Here is a 21,878-nt window from a genome sequence, read left to right as displayed (position 1 = left end):
TGTCTAGATACAAAATTAACTCAAAAAAAGGGGGGAGGGGGGCAGTAGCCCTTCTGAATACAAAACACAAACAGGCTGAGAACATGAATAGGGAAACAACATCCTTCACAATAGCCACAAAAACACCATAAAATATCTTGGTGTAACTCTATCCAAGCAAGTGAAAGACTTGTATGAAAAAAACTTCAAGTCCCTTAAGAAAGAAATTGAAGAAGATATCAGAAGATGGAAAGATCTCCCATGCTCATGGATCAGTAGGATTAACAAAGTAAAAATGGCCATCCTGCTAAAAGCAATCTACAGATTCAATGCAGTTCCCGTCAAAATACTAACACAATCATTTACAGACTGATAGAAAGAACAATTTTCAACCTCATATGGAAAAACAAAAACCCAGAATAGGTAAAACAATCTTTACTATTTAAAGATCTTCTGGAGGTATCTCCATCCCAGGTCTCGCTCTGTACCATAGAGCAACAGTACCAAAAACTGCATTGTGCTGGCATAGAAACAGACTGCTGGATCAGTGGAATCAAATTGAGGACCCAGAAATAAATCCAAACACCTACGGGCACTTGATTTTTGACAGAGAAGCTAAAACCATGCAATGAAAAAAGATCATCAGCAAATGGTGCTGGTCGAACTGGAAGTCCACACATAGAAAAATGCAGATAGACCCATATCTGTCACCCTGCACAAAATTAAAATCCAAGTAGATCAAAGACCTCAACCTAAAACCAGACACACTAAATCTGTTGGAAGAAAAAGTGGGCAAGAGTCTCAAACTCATTGGCACAGGAGACAACTTCCTGAACAGGACACCAACAGCTCAGGCTCTAAGATCAACAATTAATAAACAGGACCTCATGAAACTGAAAAAATCTGCAAAGCAAAGGACACTGTCAACAGAACAAAACAACAGCCTACAGACTAGAAAAAGGTCTTTACCATCCCTGACAGTGGGCTAATATCTAGAATATATAAAGAATTCAAGAAATTAAACAGCAAAAAACCAAATATTCCAATTAAAATATGGGGTACAGAGTTAAACAGAATTCTCAACAGAAGGATATCAAATTTTGGAAAAACACTTAAATATCAGTGTCCTTAGTCACTAAGGAAGTGAAAATCAAAAAGACTCTGAGATTCCATCTTACACCAATCAGATTGGCTATGATCAAAAACTCATGTGACCATACATGCTGGCAAGGATGTGGAGAAAAGGGAACCTGCCTCCATTGCTGGTGGTACTGCAAACTTGTACAACTACTTTGAAAATCAACCTGACACTTTCTCAGAAAATTGGGAGTAGCACTACCTCAACACCCAGTTATACCACTCCTGGGCATATACCCAAGAGGTGCTTCCATCATTCAACAAGGACATTTGCTCAGCCTTGTTCATAGCAGCTTTATTCATAATAACCAGAATCTAGAAACAACCTAGATGTCCCTCAGCAGAGGAATGGATACAGAAATTATGCCACATTTACACAATGGAATACTACTCAGTTATTAAAAACAAGGAAATCAGGCAAATGGATGGAACTAAAAAAGATCATTCTGAGTAAGGTAAACCAGAACCAGAAAGATGCACATGGTATATACTCACCTAGAAGTGGATATTAGCCATATAATATAGAATAACCATACTACAATCTACAGACCCAAAGAAGTGAAATAACAGGGAGGTGTTGTTGAAAATTAAAAATTATACTGGGCTATATATTATTTATTATTTGCCCTGTGATTGTCACAGCAGTATTATTTCACTCACCATCATAAATAATAAGCCCCAGACACCTGATAGATTTTATAATTGCCTTATTTACTTTGGGCTGGGCAGATATTTCACCTGTGCTGTCTAACAACCTCAGCATCCAACTCCCAGTCCCCAATGCCATCAAACTTAACCATTCTTATCCAGGCTATAATCTTAGGAATACTTGTTTATATTTGGTGTTTTTTTCCATTCTTGCCGTCCTTGGAGTCCTTCCTCCCAGCCTACACAGTTTCTTTTCCACGTTAGCCCATAGCAGCAGCCTCCTTCCTCTCTTTCTGTCCATCTTTTGAACCCAAAGCCCAGGAACCTTAGCCATACTTAGCCATTCTACCCTGCTAAGGTTTTAGGCCTTTAATCACCCAATTAGGTATAGTGTCTTAGGCAGATTTACACAGGATAGGTTTATCCAGGTTATAACCAGATCTTGAAGGCCAAAAATTAGCATCAAAATACAAGCATCAGACCAACCCATAACAAGGAGGACCCTAGGGAGGATGCTTAATTCTTATTCAGAATGGCAACAGAGTGGTAGAAGAGAGGGAACAGGAGGGGACACTACCATAAAGGTCTTCTGAAAGGTTCCATCCAATAGGGGATGGAAGCAGAAGCAGAGACTCAGAGGCAAACTTTGGGCAGAGGGTAGGGAAACTTATGGAATAATGGGAGATAGAAGGACCTGGAGGTGACAAGAGCTCCACAAGGAGACCAACAGTGCCAAAAATCTGGGCCCAAGGCCACCTGCAGAAACTAATGCAGCAATCAAGGACCATGCATGGAGATAACCCAGAAACTCTGCTCAGGCGTAGCCCATAGCAGTTCAGTCTCCATATAGGTTCTTTAGTAAGAGGAGCAGTGCCTGTCTCTGACAAGAACTTGGTTGCCTTCTCTTTGATCACTTTCCCCTGGCAGTGTGGCCTTACCAGGCCACAGAGGAAGAGGATCCTTGCAGTCCTGATGAGACTTGATAGGCTAGGGTCATGGCAGGTTGAGGAGGACTCCCCTTTTCAAGTGGAGTAGGGAAGGGGATGGGGGAAAAGACAAAGAGAGGATGGGACCAGGAGACCATGAGGGAGGGGGCTACAATTGTAATATAAAGTGAATAAATTATAAAAAATATAAATAAAAAATTTAAAAATAAGAAAGAAAATATGTGTCTTCTAGTATATATGAATAAATATAGTTATGGATTTATATATGTAAAATAGTGTGCAGCCATTTCCTAGCTCTTCTCATTGAAGAGGTGCTTAGTAGCAGAACAATTGATAACAGGTACATGCAGTATAGTCATCTAGGTGTGCGGCTTGCATAGTTCCTTAAAACAGAACATGCTGTGGTTTTCCAAAGCAAGAGGTACCAACAGCAAAATGAGGGGTGAGAGTTACGTTAATAGCAGGTGTAAAGATACATGTTTAGAATGTGGTTAGAGATTATACTGGTTTAGGAAAGTGGCAGTAGTGGGGGTATTCTCCAAGTTCCAACCTCACCAGCCATGGCTAGTTGGCTAAATTTCCAGGGCCAGGTGTGAATTCTCTCCTATTGAGCAGATTTTAAATCTAGTTAAGTGGCTGTTGGTTACCTCCAGGATTTAAGTTTCACTATTGCACCTTTGTAATACCTTGTCATTCCTGTCATTGCTGTGGTTCATAAATGTTAATTGGAATAGGAATGCTGAATGCTTTTCCTCCTTGGCAGCTTCCATGGCTTCTTACTGCATTATGAAAGCTAGTCCTCAGGGAAGAAGCTCCAAGATCATAAACAGATCCATCATACACAGGATCCAAAATATGGGTGTCTTCAGCAATAGGCTCTTATTTTCTTTTTTTCTGGAAAGCACCAATGGCAGCAACAACAGCCTACTTTGTCTTAGGAAAATCTTTTGTACTTTCCTGACCAACAACTCAAAAGGAGGTTTCCCATGCCTACCTCTGGACCTTGTGTTAGATAATCCTTAGTGTGGGGGAAAAGTGTGGTTACCCAACTGGTGTGACTTTGGTTTGTGTGTATATGTAACTGTGTATAATATATATAATATTTATTGTACAATATATACATATATTATGTGTAATTTTAAGTAAACATAAAATTATGTAATTCCCTAGAAATTATTTTGTATTTTTATCTGTCAGTGGCAAATTTGAGCTTAGAGTTGTTAGAATTTGTTCATATTTTTAAGAATAAAATGTCCATCTTTAATATTCTCTACAAAGCTGTTTATATGACAGATACTTCCCATGCATCAGGCAAGGAATTATTCTCTATTCTTGCTTTTTGCTAAACAAACAAACAAAAAATTACCTGCCAAAAGTAACCCCAGTAACAATTTACAATTTGTTGAAAGCTGCGTTCTCTTTTCTTAAACTTCAGGAATGATACAGGTTTCAGCTTGACTGCTGCAGTGCTCTGTAATTATTGATAATAACCATAAATATCTGATGTGTTGTCTTTTCCTGAAAGGGGCTCTATTGTCTGTGGTGCTTGAGTAGAGATAGGGAATGACACTGAGGTTTAGCTCATGTTACTAAAGTATGCCCTTGATTTGGCATTCTTCCTTGAAAGTAGGTGCATATAAACCTCAGATTGATTTAACTCAGTGAAACACGAGCGCCTTTCCTTCTGTGAATTAAAATGGTCCTTGTACTTTCCTAAATACTTCTGGTTTCTAATGGAATGTAAGCATTCTTGGTAAGAATACTGCTAGCTTCTGTTATGGCTAGATATTCAGTTACATATTCTGTAAACTTTAATCAGCCAAGAGCCAAAGTAGCTACTTATTTACCGCACAGTGAGTCTGCTGCCAATGAACTACATGGTAGAGTCAATAACTAGTGTCAGATGGGAGTCTATTTTATACTAGATTAGAAGGGAAATGATGCTAGTATTGTTTTATATTTTGTATTCCTCTTTCTTTTTGTTAGGTCCAGACCTCTCCTTAAGGTATAGTAATGATATTTGATTTATTTAATGAGTTATTCATTGTCTATTATAGTGAATGGTAAGTACAGTTTCAAAGAGTCTGGAGAGGAAAAGGGAGGGAGAGAGGGAAAGGTTTGTGTTTTCCAGCTTTTCAGATAAAGAAATCATAATGTAGAAAAGTTAAATAACATCCTTAAGGTTAATTCACTTGAAATGTACTGGCTCCAGATTTCAAGCTTAGGTACTTTGGGTTTTAGAGTTTGGATGTTTTTTCAGACTTACTGAAATAAACATATAGATAGATGAACCTTAGACTGTAGCCCACTGCTGCTTTTTTGAGTTGTACTTACTTATTTGTATTCTTTAACAAATTTTTAAATTTAAATGAATAAATTTTAAGTAAAATTTTATTCTATGAGATTATTCATTTGTGAGCTGATCTTCTTTATTTGAGTTGACTAATGTGGCGTAAGAGTTGGAGATCCGGAGTGGGCTGCATTGTCATCTTCTGTGGCCTGGTAAGGCTGCTTCCCCCTCAGGCGGAAGTGATCAAATAGCAGGCCAATCAGATTATGTCAGAGGCAGTCCCTCTTCCCATTACCATGTAATCCACTTGGACACTTAACTGTCATGTGTTACATCTGTGCAGGGTTCTAAGTTATCTCCATGCATGGTACTTGGTTGGAGTATGAGTCTCTGGGAAGACCTCTGTGTTCAAATTTCTGGTTCTGTTGCTCTCCCTGTGGGGTTCCTGTCCTCTCCAGATCTTACTATTTCCCACTTCTTACATAAGATTCCATGCACACTGCCCAACAGTTGACCATAAGTCTCAACATCTGCTTTGATAGTCTGCAGGGCAGAGGCTTTCAGAGGCCCTCTGCAGCAGGTTTCTAGCTTGTTTCCTGTTTTCTTCTTCTTCTGATGTCCTTCCTTTTTGCCTTTCGAGATGGGGATTGAGCATTTTAGTCAGGGTCCTCTCTCTTGATTAGTTTCTTTAGGTGTACAGATTCTAGTAGGTTTATCCTATATTACATGTCTATATGAGTGAGTATATACCATGTGTGTCTTCCTGCTTCTGGGACAGCTCACTCAGTATGATCCTTTCCAGATCCCACCATTTACCTGCAAATTTCATGATTTTATTGTTTTTCATTGCTGAGTAATACTCCATTGTATAAATGTACCACAGTTTCTACATCCATTCTTCAGTTGAGGAACATCTGGGCTGTTTCCAGATTCTGGCTATTACAAAGAAAGCTGCTACAAACATGGTTGAGCAAATGTCCTTATTGTGTACTTGAGCCTCTTTTGGATATATGCCTAGGAGTGGTATGGCTGGATCTTGAGGAAGTGCTATTCCTAGTTGTCTGAGAAAGCGCCAGATTGATTTCCAGAGTGGTTGTACAAGTTTACATTCCCATCAGCAGTGGAGGAGGGTTCCCCTTTCTCCACAGCCTCTCCAGCATGTGTTGTCACTCGAGTTTTTCATCTTGGCCATTCTTATGGGTGCAAGGTGAAATCTCAGGGTCGTTTTGATTTGCATTTCCCTAATGGCTAATGACGTTGAGCATTTCTTTAAGTGTTTCTCTGCCATTTGATATTCTTCTACAGAGAATTCTCTGTTTAGCTCTGTTCCCCATTTTTTAATTGGATTACTTTGCTTTGCTGCTTTTCAGCTTGTTTAGTTCTTTATATATACTGGATATTAGCCCTCTGTCAGATAAAGGGTTGGTAAAGATTCTTTCCCAATCTGTAGGCAGTCGTTTTGTTTTGATGACTGGTAGACTAAGATCAGAAGGAAGGAGAGGAGGACCTCCCCTATCAATGGACTTGGGGAGGGGCGTGCGTGAAGAAGGGGGAGGGAGGGTGAGATTGGCAGGGGAGAAGGGAGGAGCTTATGGGGGGATACAAAGTGAATAAAGTGTAATTAATAAAAAATTTAAAAAAAGAAAAAAAAAAAAGAGTTGGAGATCAAATGTTTGAGTCCCAGGAGTACATCTTGTCAGCTGATTGGCCCTGAGAAAGTCATATCACTTCCCTGAACCTTGGCTTCCTCAGTTTTCAGAGTCACCACTAACTGACAGTGTTACTAGGGTGACCTAAGAAGATCCTGTACATTAAGTTATTGTGAAGCCTATAAGGTTAATGCATATTATTAAGATTAAATAACTAGAGTACATTTCTGTCCAGCTCATGTGTTAGGAGGTTTATAAGGAGTCTTTTTCATCAACTTGACACTCTGAAATTCTGCACAGTCTAGAAAATGATCTGCAACAGTTATACTTTCCATTTTAAGTGAGTGAGTCTAATTAAGTATATATTGAACAAACACTAAATAGTGCATGAAAAATAGAGAATGCAGCAGATATATAGCAAAACATTGTCAAATTGGCTTGTTCAAACCATCCAACAGAGACAAGTGAGTAGCTCAGTTGAGAAGAGAGCAAGCAAAAAGTTACATCATCAGTTTCCGGACTTACAAGCATCTAACAGAAATTGACTGGGAAAGTCATGTTGAGGGAGTCACTTGGGTTTCCTATTAAGGGAGTCCCAGGGCAGAGCAGGGCATTCCCATAGTTGAGGGTTTCAAGTAAAGTGACAAATGACAGCATATGGACAGCATAATCAAATCTGGTGTTCATACCATCCAGAGGAAGCTGAGCAGTCATCTAGAGTACCTGACTGAATTTTTGTCCATGGATGTGCTTCCTGTGGCTAAATATCTGACTTCATGTTCCCACTGCAGATATTTTCATATTGGGGGATAAATAATAGTCACCTCTGTTAGAAATGGCTTACTTTCTATCCGTTCTTGAGGACACAGTTTTTAATACCCCAAGCTTTTTGTTGTATTTTACTCTCTTGTTACAGAGAAAGAGGCCAACCTCACCCAGACCAGGGTTTAGGGAAAATCTGCCATCAACATGTTTGGTTCTGAAGTTGTGGGGATTACCCCACTTTCAGAGCCAGCTTCTCTGATAACTCAGCCAGCACACAACAGATGAGCAATAGAATGTAAATATATCTGCTTCTTCACTGCCTAATTCAATAGCTTCTAGTCACATATTTCCACTAAATTATTAAAATTCAGTACAACTTAGTGTTCGGGCCGTAATATACACCACGGGCTCAATAGCAACATGGACCTAGCAATGACCATGTTGGATTATGCAAATAAAGAACATATATGTCATTGTAGAAAGATCTTCCTGGGAAAAGCACATTAAACAGCTAGTTAAGTACTTAATTTTCTTGTGACGAGTGCGTTAAAGAAACATCCAAAGTAGAGAATGTGACTACTATGCTAAAATAGAGAGATAAGTAGGAACTTCCTTTGTGATTTGAGAGTAGAGAAGACATTAGGAGCAAATGAAGAGCATTTTCAAAAACACCAAGGAAAAAAAGGATTGAAATCCAGAAGGGCCTCATGCCTTACAGTTGTGTAGAGGGTTTAACTCTCCTGATGAAGAGGGGACCTTCCTGAGATGTAACAAGAGAAACAAGGAGAGATGGGTGACTAGAGATAATGGTGAGGCTCATTTGTCTTCTAGTAGCTTTCTTCTCTCTGTGAAATATAAACTCTTATAAAAGCAAAAGAGAGAAAAAGAAAGGCTTACATTCTAAAGAATGGTGTGAACCAAGTATGTGGAGGCTGGGGAACTGGCAGATTATGAGATAAAGTGAGAGTGTGAATCTTCAGCATCAAGTGACTTTCTCAGAGAGTCATGAGTGGAAAAGACTCACAGGTGTTTTTAACTGAGTCAACTAAATAAATCAATGTATTCAAGGTTGGTAATCCCAAGGTAGGAGCTAAATCGACATTATTAGTATTGCTGGGGCTTGTCTAAGGTAATTAACAAAAGAAATAACAGAGGGAATGTGTAAGAAAATTTTAAGAATTTGATTATAGTTCTGTCTTGTGGAATCTACCATATTTGAAAAGTTTAAAAACAGACAAGAGAAGTAATGTCTGGAAGACCATCTGGTAGCCCATCAGCTGATGAAGCAAATAAGCAGAAACAAAGAATGGTGCCAGGAAGTAAAGGAGAACAAAGGGAGGACTGCTCTGAGATGCTAACCTCAGTTCCCTCTGAGGAGGCTTACAGTACAGAAAGTGTATGACATCCCTAGATAAAAAGCAAATGAATGAGTACTCTTTTGTTCTGGTAATTAACACCAAATGGTCCTACAAAGTAGGCCTTGGGAAGACTGAGACTGTGGGAATTTGCAGTGCTTCTGTGCCTGAGCCTAACAGGAGTGTCGGATCAGGACGTGAAGCCTTCTCAGGTTCTTTACTCATGTTCTAGATCATCATCCTGTCAGTTTCTCCCGCTCCCAATTCTTTTCTAATTTGAGGATCCCACAAAAAGAATGCTTTCAATTACTGCAGCCACGGCTGATGTTGTCTGCTAGTTGTTTCCTTAGATGAAGAGTCATTGGGTGGTCTTAAAGACGAACAGCTGTACTCTGTTTGCCTCCCCTGGCTGTTCTTTGGAGAAGTTTCAGGTAGAATATTGAAAGTAACATGGTTTCACATGTTTTATTAAGTCTATAACCTACAAATAAGTATAAATGCTCATGTGTGTGTATATATATATATACCCCACACACATAATTAAGTAATGCCACTTTTCATTTTGTTTTCAAGGCTTCAGAGACTAGCCAAAGATCTTGTAAAACAACTTCAAGTACAAGACAGTGGTTCCTGGGCAAACAATAAAGCTTCAGCTTTGGATCGGACCCTTGGTGAGATTGCTAGAGTATTGGAGAAAGAGGTATGTAACATACCTTTGTTGCCTGACCCTTGACCTTCGTGATGATGTCTCACTATGACAGGAAATATGACAGTATTTGTCCCTTCCTTCTGTATTAATAAAAGCTAGTCAACATTTGATAAATAATTTTAATACTTATTTTATATATATGAGTGCTGGGTCTTCATGCACATCACAACAGGGAATCAGATCCCTTTACAGTTGGTTGTGGGCCACCATGTGGGTTCTGGGATCCTCTACAAGAGCAGCCAGTGCTCCTTACAACTCAGCCATCTCTCCAGCCCAATAAATAAATTAAAATTTTTAAGTTGTTTTTTTTTTTTTAGTAAAGTTCTAATTATGCCATGATTTTCTGTGATATTTTCTTCTTACAAATAAATTAAATTGTTTAATCAGGAGTGATAGCTATGCAGATATGTAATTTTATGGCAGAAAATACAAAACTTTGAATTATATACCTTATAAATTAAAACCAAATATCTGTGAAATGCGAGTTTCTTGTCCATTTTGGATAGAAAATTTGGTAGTTTTAAAAAATCATTTAAAATTTACTTGTTGTCTCAGCAATACTTTGAAATCTATAACAATTCTAACAGAATTTATTATACACAGAAGAAAATGTTAAGTGTATAAGAAGTAAAGTTTTATATAATATTATTAATTGGTAACATGTCACTTTATATTTTCTAGTCCTTTTATTGTGCATTTACTCCATTTTTTGGCTAATTTCATGCTTTTTCATGTTTTTAAATTTTCTTTTAAAATAATTTTTAAATTCTGTTTTGAGAATTTCATACCGTACTTAAATCATTTCCATGTAACTGAACGACAATATCATAAGTTAATAATTTGTTAACATTTGGGTGAAATCTAATTTACCATTTAAGGTAATGGCTATCTATAATTATTAGCAGTATTTTTATTTTCTGGACTTAAAATAGATTATGCAGTATTTGATATACATAGGGTTATTTGGTAATAAGAATGTTATTGGAAAGCCAGTGACCTTATCACTTAACCTAACAGATAAATTGTTGTCAGTATAGTTGTAGTTCCTGGAAATGACTTTCTTACCTGTCCCCCTGCTTCCTCCCAGGTACACCGTAAAGAATGAAAGATATTTTGTTTTAAAAATAGTTTTATTGTTAAAACATTTCCTTGTGTTAAAAATAGTTTATTGCTTTATCATGCAAATTTTTCTTTCTTAAAGAATATACCCTTGTTGCTTGTTTGACCTCTACAAAGTATATCATAGACTTTGGTTATCTGTCAGATCTATGTTCTAGTTTTATTGGTGTTATAAATGTGGCTGGAATGTTTTCATTCCTCTTCTGTATTACAAAGTCCGTGATTGTGTTAACACTACACTTAACCCGTTTATCAGACATCAGAGTCACTAGAAGACTTGTTAAGATACATGTTACATTTCTGATTTAATGGATTGAGGGTGGGTCCAAGATTTACTGTCTAATATGTCCCCAGGAGAGGGTAGGGAAAACCTTAGTTTGAGAACTAGTGCTGTAGGCTGGGGCACATGCCTTAAGTCTGGAATTGCTAGATTCTCAGGTAAATGAATGACAAACCTGCTGTTGCACTTTGGCATAGACAGTACGGTAACCATGGTAACCAGCAGTAGCATAGTCAGTACTTGTGGCAGAAACACATAGTGAGTCTCACTCTCAGAGTGTTGACACGTTCATAAATTGGCACTTGTCAGCATGCACTCTGTATTTAGAAGTTTGATATGGCATGAAAAACTTAAATATCATATACTGATCATTTTTGAAATTTAAATTAAACAGTATTTGTTTAAAGATACCAGTTGTAGAAAAAGTATTTTATATTGAATTATTTAAAGAAATTTTAAGAAAAAAGTTAACATGATCATTATTTTTAAAAAGGTATTATTTAATGCACAAAGGGACAATTTACCAGTGGCAGTATACCACTGATTTTATATAATTTAAAGGAGAAAACAATGTAGTCTGAGTCCCAGTCTAAATGGTGTGTATGAGGAGCCTTGCTGTGAAGCCGTGCTCAGAGCACATCCTGCACTACTCCCCAGAGTGTAAAATGAGCCGCAGAAAGACCCTTCTTCTGCTTCTATAACGGAATTCCTTTCACCTCGCCAAGACACACTGACTGTACAGAGACCTCTGTTCTGTAGAGCTTCACTGACATTGCAGCATAATTCAGCTGATGGTGTTGTAATTCAGGTCTAGGAATTATAAATAACCATTCTTCTGTTTGGAAAGCTGCCTGGAGTAACAAAACCTCAGAAAATGATTTGAAACCAGCCTGTCAGTGACAGGAATAGGAGCACACCCATACTGAAAATGATAAAATAATAATAATAATAATAATTTTGAGAGTCTTTCTCACTCCCCACTCTCTCTCCCCTCCCCCCATTTCTGTCTCTGTCTCTGTCTATCTGTCTCTCTTCAAAACAAGGTCTCTGTCAGATGTAGTGTTGGTGAAGACCTTTTCCCAGTCTGTAGGTTGTTGTTTTGTTCTGTTGACAGTCTCCTTTGCTTTACAGTTTCATGAGGTCCCATTTATTAATTGTTGATCTTAAAGCCTGAGCTGCTGGTGTTATGTTCAGTAAGTTGTCTCCTATGTCAATGAGTTTGAGGCTCTTGCCCACTTTTTCTTCTAACAGATTTTAGTTTGTCTGGTTTTAAGTTGAGGTCTTTGATCCACTTGGGCTTTAATTTTGTGCAGGATGATAAATATGGGTCTATTTGCATTTTTCTACATGTAGACATGTAGTTAGACCAGCACCATTTGTTGAAGATGCCTAGATGTTCTTCAACTGAAGAATGGATGCAGAAATTGTGGTACATTTACACAATGGAATACTACTCAGCAATTAAAAACAAGGAAATCATGAAATTTCAGGCAAATGGTGGGAACTAGAAAAGATCATCCTGAGTGAGGTAACCATAAGCAGAAAGACACACACAGTATATACTCACATATAAGTGGATACCGTATAATATAGGATAAACATATTAAAATCTATGTCCTTAAGAAGCTGAACCAGAAGGAGGACCCTAGGGAAGAGGATGAAACCCCACTCAGAAGGGCAAACAGGAAAGGCATAGGAAGTAGAAGACAAGGAACAGGGCAGGAGTCTTTCACAGGGGCCTCTGAAAAACTACCCATGAGGGTATCGAAAGAGATGCTGAGACTCATAGCCAAACTTTGGGCAAAGTGCAGGGAATCTAATGAAAAAAGGGGGAGATAGAAAGACCTGGAGGGGACAGGAACTCCACAAGGAGACCAACAGAGCCAAACAACCTGGGCCCAGGGGTTCCTGCAGAGACCGATACTCCAACCAAGGACCATATGCATGGAGAGGACCTAGACTCCGTGCTCAGAGGAAGCCCATAGGCTGCTCAGTTTCCAAATAGGTGCCCTAGTAAAGGAAGCAGGGGCTGTCTCTGACATTAACTCAGTGGCTGGCTCTTTGTTTACCTGCTCCTGGGGGGTGCAGCCTTGGCAGGCCACAGAGGAAGATGATGAAGCTAGCCCTGATGAGACCTGATAGGTTATGGTCAGAGAGAAGGGGAGAAGGATCTCCCCTATCAGTGGACTAAGAAAGGGGTATAGGGGCAGAAAAGGGAGGGGGCTACAGACAGGATACAAAGTGAGTAAATTGTAATAATTACATAAATAAAATTTTTTAAGAAAGAAAAAAAAATTTCTAAAAAGAAGGGGGTGTCTCACTATGTAGCTCTAGCTGATCTGGAACTCACTACGTAGACCAAGCTGGCCTTGTAACTCAGAGATCCGTCCACCTTCCTCTGTCCCCCAAGTGATGGAATTAAAGACATACACACTATGACTGGCTAAGGACTCTTCTCTTAATTCAGACCCAAAGCACTAGTGTTTTCTGTTACTGCTTTGATACAGTTCTTTAGATAATTTTTCTGAGATTTTGAGAATTTAAATTTATTCACAAAATGTCTCTTGTTTTTATTTCTACTCGAATATAAACTCGTGGGATTGTCAGGTTTTCCAAAGGTTTGTGTTGTTTTTCTTTTCAGAAATGAACCATGTATAAGCTTTATTCCATGTGTAATTCTTTTAAAAATACCTCGCAACTTCCAAGTGTATATAGGTATGGTCTCAGGTGGATTTGCATCAACTCTCTCAAAAAATTTACATGGAGAAAGGGGGGTTTTCTTTAAAGAAAGAAAAAAATGAGAAAGCTGTGTTTCTGTGTACGCATGAGTACTTGCCAGCCTGAGTGCTGTTGGAAAAGGCAAAGTCTAAGGGCTGCTGAGGAATGATGTCTAATAGAAGATCCCCTCCGTAATAAGACCAGAGCATCTGCTTCCTCACACAATGACCCTCTCATTTACTGCCAGAGACTGTGAAGAATGCAGTGTAAAGATCATAACCCAAAGTTACCTGCAACCCTGCTTCACAAACACTTTTGTTATTTCAAAGTGTGAGCTGAGTTTGAAGTAGTCTGAGGTCAACGAAATGGTATTTCTCATGATAGAATAAACACAGATATTTCATCTTAGGCCTTAGATAATTTCTGTTTTTTACTGTAGTGTGTGTGTGTGTGTGTGTGTATGTGTGTGTATGTATGTGTGCGCGCGCATGCGCGCACGCGCATGTGCAGGTCAGAGGACAATTTACAGGAGTCAGTTCTTCCCACCATGTGGGTCTTAGGGATGGAGTCAGGTTTTGTAGCAAGAGCCTTCAACTGCTGAGCCATCTCACTGGCCTGCCTCAGACAATTTCTGTTAAATAATTTTAGAAGAATAAATACACTTAAAACACTTAAAAATAAATACACAAACACACTTAAAAAAAAAAAAAGAAGAAGAAGAAGAAGGAAGGAAGGAAGGAAGAAGCATAGAAACAAGTAAGCTCTGATGAGTCAAACAAGAAACCGTGAGTACAGGTATTGTTGTAATTCCTAGCCAGGGCTGTAGAGATACACTCACTGGCTATTAAGGAAATGCAATATGAAATACAAGCTTGAAATTACCTACAAGAATTAAATTAGCAGTAGGGACAGAGTTGAACACTAGGCAAAGGAAATATATAAATGAGTTAATTGTTAAAAAGGTAACGAATTTGTGGCTGAGTTCAGTTAGTGACTCAGAAGGTATGGACGAGAGACTCAGTAGTACTGTTGACATATTTGTTCAGCTTGAGGGGAAGAATCTTTGGAGTCCCAGAACATGAATGGTCAAGAGTGAAGAAAACTCATGCTTTGAATTAGAATGTTAAGAATACTCAAGCAGAGCTGATGGGTGGAAGTATATCCATCGTTGCAGAGCTGAGTATATACTCATCAAGTTGACTGGGGAGTTCGAAATTACTGCAGAAAGACTTAAGTGATTTTGAATTAGTAACTTAAGAATCTAACAGAAGCAGATGTAAAGTTTATGCTGAATAATGATAACAACAGTCTTGATTTCAAATCATTTCAACAAAATTTCCAAATAGAACATTGCATAGTAAAATATTAATTAGGCACACAAAGAGAACAATGGAGTAATAAAACACAATATAAGCAGATTATCGATGTTCCTCAACTATGCTTTAAGAAAATGCAAGGCTAAATTCCTTTTTTTCCTTAAAGACGTGCAGCGTGTTTAAAAGAAAATAGACATTTGAGTCCTGAAAATTATAGTGATTAAAAATAATAGTAATAAAAATAGTAATCAAAGTTGTCGGATGTAGAATTAGTGTTCTCAGTGGTAGTTCCTAAGAAGGAATCTAGACTAAGCTTGTAGAAGGGGGAAAATAGAAAAAATAAGAGACGAGCATAAAGGGTCTGATATATAGTGAATATTTTAGGGTTATGTATAGCTGGCCCTCTAGACCAGCGGTTCTCGCCCTTCCTGATGTGGCCCTTTAATAGTCCCTCACGCTGTGGTGACCCTCATCATGGAATTGCTTCAGTGCTCCTTCGTAAGTATAATTTTGCGACTATAGTAGATTGCAGTGTGAATCTGATAAATGCTTCTGTCGATCATGACTCACTGGTAGAGAACCAGGGCTCTAGAAGGAGACTGGGGCAAAAAATGGCAACAGAGATTGAATGGTAACTTGAAGTAATTGTTACTAAGAATGTTTCAAGAACTATAATGTGGTTCTCCTCTCCTGGGGGGCAGGAGACAAGACACAGAGCTTGGAAGGCTTGTGAGCATGTACAGAAATCAGATACTCTGGGAACCACCTCAGGGAGCTAATTTAATTTTAATTTCAGAGAACAAAGGCTATATACCCCTTGGGGAGTGGGTGGGAGGCTTCAGAGATAGGTATACATGATTGATTTAAATTAGGCACTTTAAGGATGCTTGATTTGCATTAAACATCATGCTCCTATCATATGAACACAGTACCTAATTATCCTATAGGCACAGGGAGGGGAGAGTTAGCAGGAACTGTGTCAAAGACCATCTATCAAATGTGGTATCTATGTCTAGTGACACTCTCCTGAAGAAGTCAGGCAGAGAGTAGGAAGCCCTTTTGGGGAGAGGGAGACCTGCACCTTAATGCCGAGGTCAGAGTGGCTAACTGGACTGGGAGGACTGCAACCTCAAACAGCAGGGTCCTCCCACACTACAAGTTAACTTACAGATTTAAGATCCACATGAAGTCCATTCAATATCATAATAAAGAGGGTGGGAGGATCCCCTTATAAGGCACTATCATTCACAGACTTGTATTCAGAATTCCTAAACGGAATTTTAGCAGACTGCATTGTGTTGTATATATTTGTATGTGTGTTTTAAGACAAACTAGTGTTTCATAACAAAACTGTATTTATTGAAGATACAGTTGGCCTAACATTGGAAAATTAAATTAACAAAAAACAAACAAACAAAAAGATCATTTGAGAAATTTGGTAAGTTGTATACAAAGTCATTTTAAAAATTGATGAGGTGATGAAATTGAAATTTCCTTAGTCTGACAAAATACATCCACAAAACAGTATATATCAAAACCATACTGGGAAAAGGTTAAAAATGGCCCTTGTAAAATTGAGAGCAAAAAGGGAGTGCCTACTACTAATACTTCTTAAGTACTGTTTAATAAAAAAAAAAAAAAAGAAAGCCTATAAGATTTTGAAAGAAAAAAGTAAATCTTTATTGGCTAGTGATTGAATTGTACATGAATTATTTCATACAAATTATGATAACTGACAAGTTTAGAGTAAGGCCATTAGATACAAGGACAATATAAAAAATGCTTCTTTCTCTCTCACACACACACATGTATTTTATAGTTTATACATAGGTGGTAAAATAGAAAGAAAATACTTGATGTTTTCTCACAATAGTGATTACTCAGAGAAGGAAGTGTATCCAAGAAGCATTACCCAGGTGGCTTTGATTTTTGTTGTTTTTTTTTATTTTTGAAATATCGTTATTGTTGTTGCATAGGCTGATCTAAAATTCCTAAACTCAAGTGATCTTCTTGATTCAGTCTCCCAAGTGCTGCAACTATAGGTACCCAACATTATATAGAGCTTACACTCTTGACTGCTTCTATTCTTTTCACAGACAGTATTGGCATCATCTAACAACTGTTCTTTACTTTGTTCCTAAAACTATATTTCAGCATAAAACTATCATTACAAATCCAAGATAAATAAATTGCTTTAAGCAAAATAATTTTATTATAGAAATGCTCAGTTATTTCCTATGTATTTCTAAAACATTTTGTATTCAGAAAGGCATTTCCCCTATTTTTACTATAGTGTTCAATTTGGTACAAGAGCATGATTTGTATTTGCTTTGACTTCTCTCATTACTCTGTGATGATGAACATTACTTTTATGATTGGATAGGAATAGCGTCCCAAAAACTTTCTGTGGTTTATCAGTAACACGAGACATTTGTATGCTATTACTGTAAGTAAACAGTTTAAGCAGAGAGACTGGATGTGGAATTTGTCCAATTGCCCTTACTAAGCTTTTAGATTGCTGCCAAAATTTAAATAGAGATTCAGCTGTTAATCTCTTAAACCTGAATAAGCAAGCCACATAGCTGACAGGATTCACAGTTTGAACTGAAGTGAGGAAAGTCAAATCATAATTTACTTTGTATTGTCTTTAGCCAAGCCTACCATGCATGAAGTTTTCAAGTTTCATCTTGGAAGTTCATACTAACACACAAAGAACAAACATGAAAACTCCTCCTTACCTTTTTTTCCAGCTATTTGTAGGTACTTCCCACACACCTAGGCTGAAAGAGAGTAAATCACTAAGCCTTGAGAATTTTCACCACCTAATTTAATCAGAACATTTTGTTCTAGACATTGCCGGTCTGCCACAGCCCATGGTCTTGTTTGGTTTTATGTCTTATTTTCAGCTGGAATTTTTCAGTGTAGAAGTGGAAAATCTGGAAAGTATTCAATACCAGAAATTTCATTTTATGTTTTCAGTGTTCTCAGCTTACCCAGCTGCTTCCGCAGAATAGTTGATAATTAACAGAATTAACTTCTGTGGCTCTATATTGTGTCAGAAATTGATAATCTGTAGCTCAAAGTAAAAGAAATGTGTGTTAGCTATTCCTTAGCTACCTTGAGTTAGAATACTAATCTACTGACACATGGGGTTGTTACGTCTACAATCTGACAAAGATTTGACTTATATAGGAAAGGATTTTTTTTTTTTTTGGTGGGGGAGGTTAGTTTTGGTTACTGAGACAGGGTTTCTTTGTGTAGCCCTGGCTGTCCTGGGACTTGCTCTGTAGACCAGGCTGGCCTTGGACATATAGAGATCCACCTGCCTCTGCTTCCTGAGTGCTTGGATTAAAGGTTTGTGCCACCACCACCCAGCTAAGAAAGGACATTTTTAAGGTGAAGAAAATGGACCCTTAAAGAAGCAGCAAGCTCTTTCTGGAAAGGATGATAGAAATGCCATGCATATTGTTTCAGGTGGTAATTATACAAGTGTCTGTAAGCCCAGAAACCAGGAGGAAACAGACCAGCGAGGCACCTGTAAAAGATACTTCCAACCTGCCTGCAGGCTATACAGTGGGCTCCAGGTCCCCAGCTTCCTGAGTGGGCACTCATGCCCAGGTGGGCTTTGGTGATGCAGCTGTCTTGGAGTCATTTCTGCCCTTATTAGTAACCCCGTGCCCATACTCCTGGGAGTAACTGAAATACAACTCATTGATTCACCAAGCTTCATTTGGGTTATTGGTTGGGGAAAATTAGGCCATTGTTTTCAGAGGGCTAAACGTATATTTAAGTTGTAAAGAAAGAAAGGAGGAGGTAATGAGTGAGTTAGAATTCTGAGAGGTAACAGACAAACTGTTGTTGATGAGGAAACATCAACATCCAAGATTTTTTTTTCAATGTGAAGAAACAAGGGATAGTCAGAAATACCATTTCTGGTGAGATGCAAGTTAAAACACAGTAGATTAACAATGAAGCTATAACAATTGGAAGTGATACCAAAACTATGAAAAACTGATACAACTAAAAACCTGTTTCTTTTTTTTTTAACTTTAAATCAACAGTGACGTGAAACAGAAGGTAGCAAACCCTGTGTAAACATTGTCCCCTCATGGGAATGCTGCTGTCCTTCCTCCTCCTGTCACCTGTATAGTTTTCACAGATGTGGGGGTAGAATGCCAGTCGCATTAATTAGACAAGCTGCATCACTGTACCCCAGATGTGTGTGAGCACAGACTTGTGTTAGGATTCACTGGCAAGAGTTCCCACAGCCTAGCACATTCCGGACTTCTCCTGGCAAGTTCGAGATTGCACTCCCCGTGAGCAGGGCTTTCTGTGATTCATAATCCCAAGTGGTAGTCCAGGACTGCACACCTACATGCCTGTGTGCAGTGTAATGAGGATATTGTGTTAGGGGTCACTGCAAACATCTGCTGTCCATCAAAGCTGGGCGATTAAGAGAGTTGTTCTGTCTGTCTGTCTGTCTATCTGAGGTTCCGGTTCTAAGACTACACCCCCCTACAAATTCTTCTGCTGACTATGCTCCAATCACTCTCCTGTTTGGTCATCAACAGCCCACTCCACTGCTCCCGAACCTCCCATTATTCCTCCTATGAGCATTTCTGGTGAGATTACTGCTCTGGTTGATGGGGTGGCTGTGGCGGCTGCAGCAGCATAGGCAGGAGCAGCACTCAGTGTCTCCTGGGAGACATGCTGGCATGTAGAGCTCATGATGGTTGGTGATTTAGGGTAAGAAGCTTCGAGTAACAACAGCAATCCTAGTGTTCACCTGGACACAAGTCCTCATCCCCCATTGGACTCAGAAGTCCTGGGTTCAGTTATGAAAGTGCACTTTTAAGCATGTGTCCTGGCACTCCATGATAAGAACTCCCGAGGAGTGCAGCTCTCGGGTTATGCCCTTCACCTTCCTCTATAACATGGTAGCAGTTTTCCAAGGCAATTTTACCAGTTTGCCTTCCTATTAGTATGTGAAGGCCCTGCTTCTATTTTCTCTTAAAATATTTATGACTGTAAGATTTAAATTTCTACTACTCTTGTGGCTATTATATGTATCTTTCATAGTTTTCATGTGGAATTCTCTATTGGAAGGTTCAAGCACTTTTCCTTTTGGGGGGGATTTGAATTTTTTTATGGAATACCTGTTTAAATTTTTCTGTATTTCTGCTGTTTTGTAAGAATTTCCTTGTAAGTTCGGACACCATTCTTAGGTATTCAAGTGTCCCAAAGGCATCTGCTTTTATGCTTGAGCTTCCATTTGGCTGTCTTTTGATAAAAGTTGCTATTTTAAATGTGTCAGATTTATTAATCTCTTCTTTTATGTTAATAGTTTTTACCTTCTTAGTAAATATTCTCCCACCTTCTATATATATTTTTTGTTTGTTTCTTTCTTTCTTTTATTTATTTTTTATTAGTTACATTTTATTAACTCTGCATCCCAGCTGTATCCCACTCCCTCATTCCCTCCCAAACCTTTCCCTCCCTCCCTCATCTCCTCCCTGCCCCTTTCCAAGTCCGCTGATTGGGGACGACCTCCTCCCCATTCATCTGACCCTGTTTTATCAGGTATCTTCAGGACTGGCTGCAAAGTCCTCCTCTGTGGCCTAGCAGGGCTGCTCCCCCCTTGAGGGGTGGAGAGGTCAAAGAGCCTGCCATTGAGTTCATGTCAAAAATAGTCCCTGTTCCCCTTACTATGGGAAACCAATTGGTTGCTGAGCTACCACAGGCTTCATCCGAACAGAGGTTCTAGGTTATATCCATACATGGTCCTTGGTGGAGTGTCAGTCTCAGAAAAGACCCCTGTGCCCAGATATAGTTGGTCCTTGTGGAGCTCCTGTTCTCTCCAGGTCATACTGACTCCCCCTTCTTTCACATGGTTCCCTGCACTCTGCCAAAGGTTTGGTTATGAGTCTTAGTATCTGCTTTGATACACTGCTAGGTAGAGTCTTTCAGGGGCCCTCTGCAGTAGGCGCCTGTCCTGTTAGTTGTTTTCTCCTACGTCCAATGCACATCCCATTTGTCTTTCTAAGGGAGGATTGATCATCTTACCCCGGGTCCTCTTTCTTGTTTCTCTTTTTTAGGTGTATAGATTTCATTATATTTATCATATCTTATAGGTCTATATGAGTGAGTATATACCATGTGTGTCTTTCTCCTTCTGGGATACTTCACTCAGAATGATCTTTTCTAGATCCCACCATTTGCCTGCAGATTTCATGATTTCCTCGTTTTTGATTACTGAGTAGTATTCCATTGTGTAAAAATACCACAATTTCTGTATCCATTTCTCCGTTGAGGGACATCTGGGTTGTTTCCAGGTTCTGGCTATTACAAATAAAGCTGCTACAAACATGGTTGACCAAATGTCCTTGTTGTGTACTTGAGCAAATTTTGGGTATATGCCTAGGAGTGGTATAGCTGGGTCTTGAGGAAGCACTATTCCTAATTGTCTGAGAAAGTGCCAGATTGATTTCACAAGTGGTTGTACCAGTTTACATTCCCACCAGCAATGGAGGAGGGTTCCCCTTTCTCCACATCCTCTCCAACATGTGTTGTCACTTGAGTTATCACCTTCTATATTTTTAAGACTGTACTTCGCCTTTTCTTTTAGCCTAGTATCCATCTGGAATTAATTTTTCTAATGTGAGAAAGTTAATTTAATTTTTTTTCTCCATTCAGATGATTATTGACAAGAATGATTTTCTCCACTGCTTTTTGTTGCCTGCTCTATTATAAACCAAAAGTTTATGAACACATGTGTTATTTTCTCTTTTCTTAACATTTGTACTATTCCTTTTAATGGTTTCTAGCTTTTACAACTTTAGAAACCTTAATCATTTCTCCTTTATTAATTTCTGTCTAATTATTCTGATTTATTTTTAAAACAGTCAAATAAATGGTTAGTTATAATTATATTTTATCCTTCGTATCCAGAAATTGTTTTTTTTTTTT

General features: G+C 38.6%; 1 protein-coding gene across 2 annotated transcripts in view; it reads left to right on the top strand.

The window, feature by feature from the left end:
* The window catches only part of Scaper (S-phase cyclin A associated protein in the ER), a 351,295-nt gene that overhangs the window by 178,178 nt on the left and 151,239 nt on the right, over positions 1 to 21,878 (top strand). For both annotated transcript variants that reach the window (XM_055621927.1, XM_055621926.1), the window contains one exon: positions 9,344 to 9,470. In XM_055621927.1, the coding sequence (XP_055477902.1) occupies positions 9,344 to 9,470 (127 nt within the window). The remainder of the gene's footprint in view (positions 1 to 9,343; positions 9,471 to 21,878) is intronic.

This window comes from Psammomys obesus, unplaced genomic scaffold (genome assembly GCF_907164565.1).
Source record: "Psammomys obesus unplaced genomic scaffold, mPsaObe1.curated_primary_1811, whole genome shotgun sequence".
NCBI lineage: Eukaryota > Metazoa > Chordata > Mammalia > Rodentia > Muridae > Psammomys > Psammomys obesus.
Note: the sequence above shows the minus strand (reverse complement) of the source record. Positions and strands in the feature narration are given on the sequence as shown.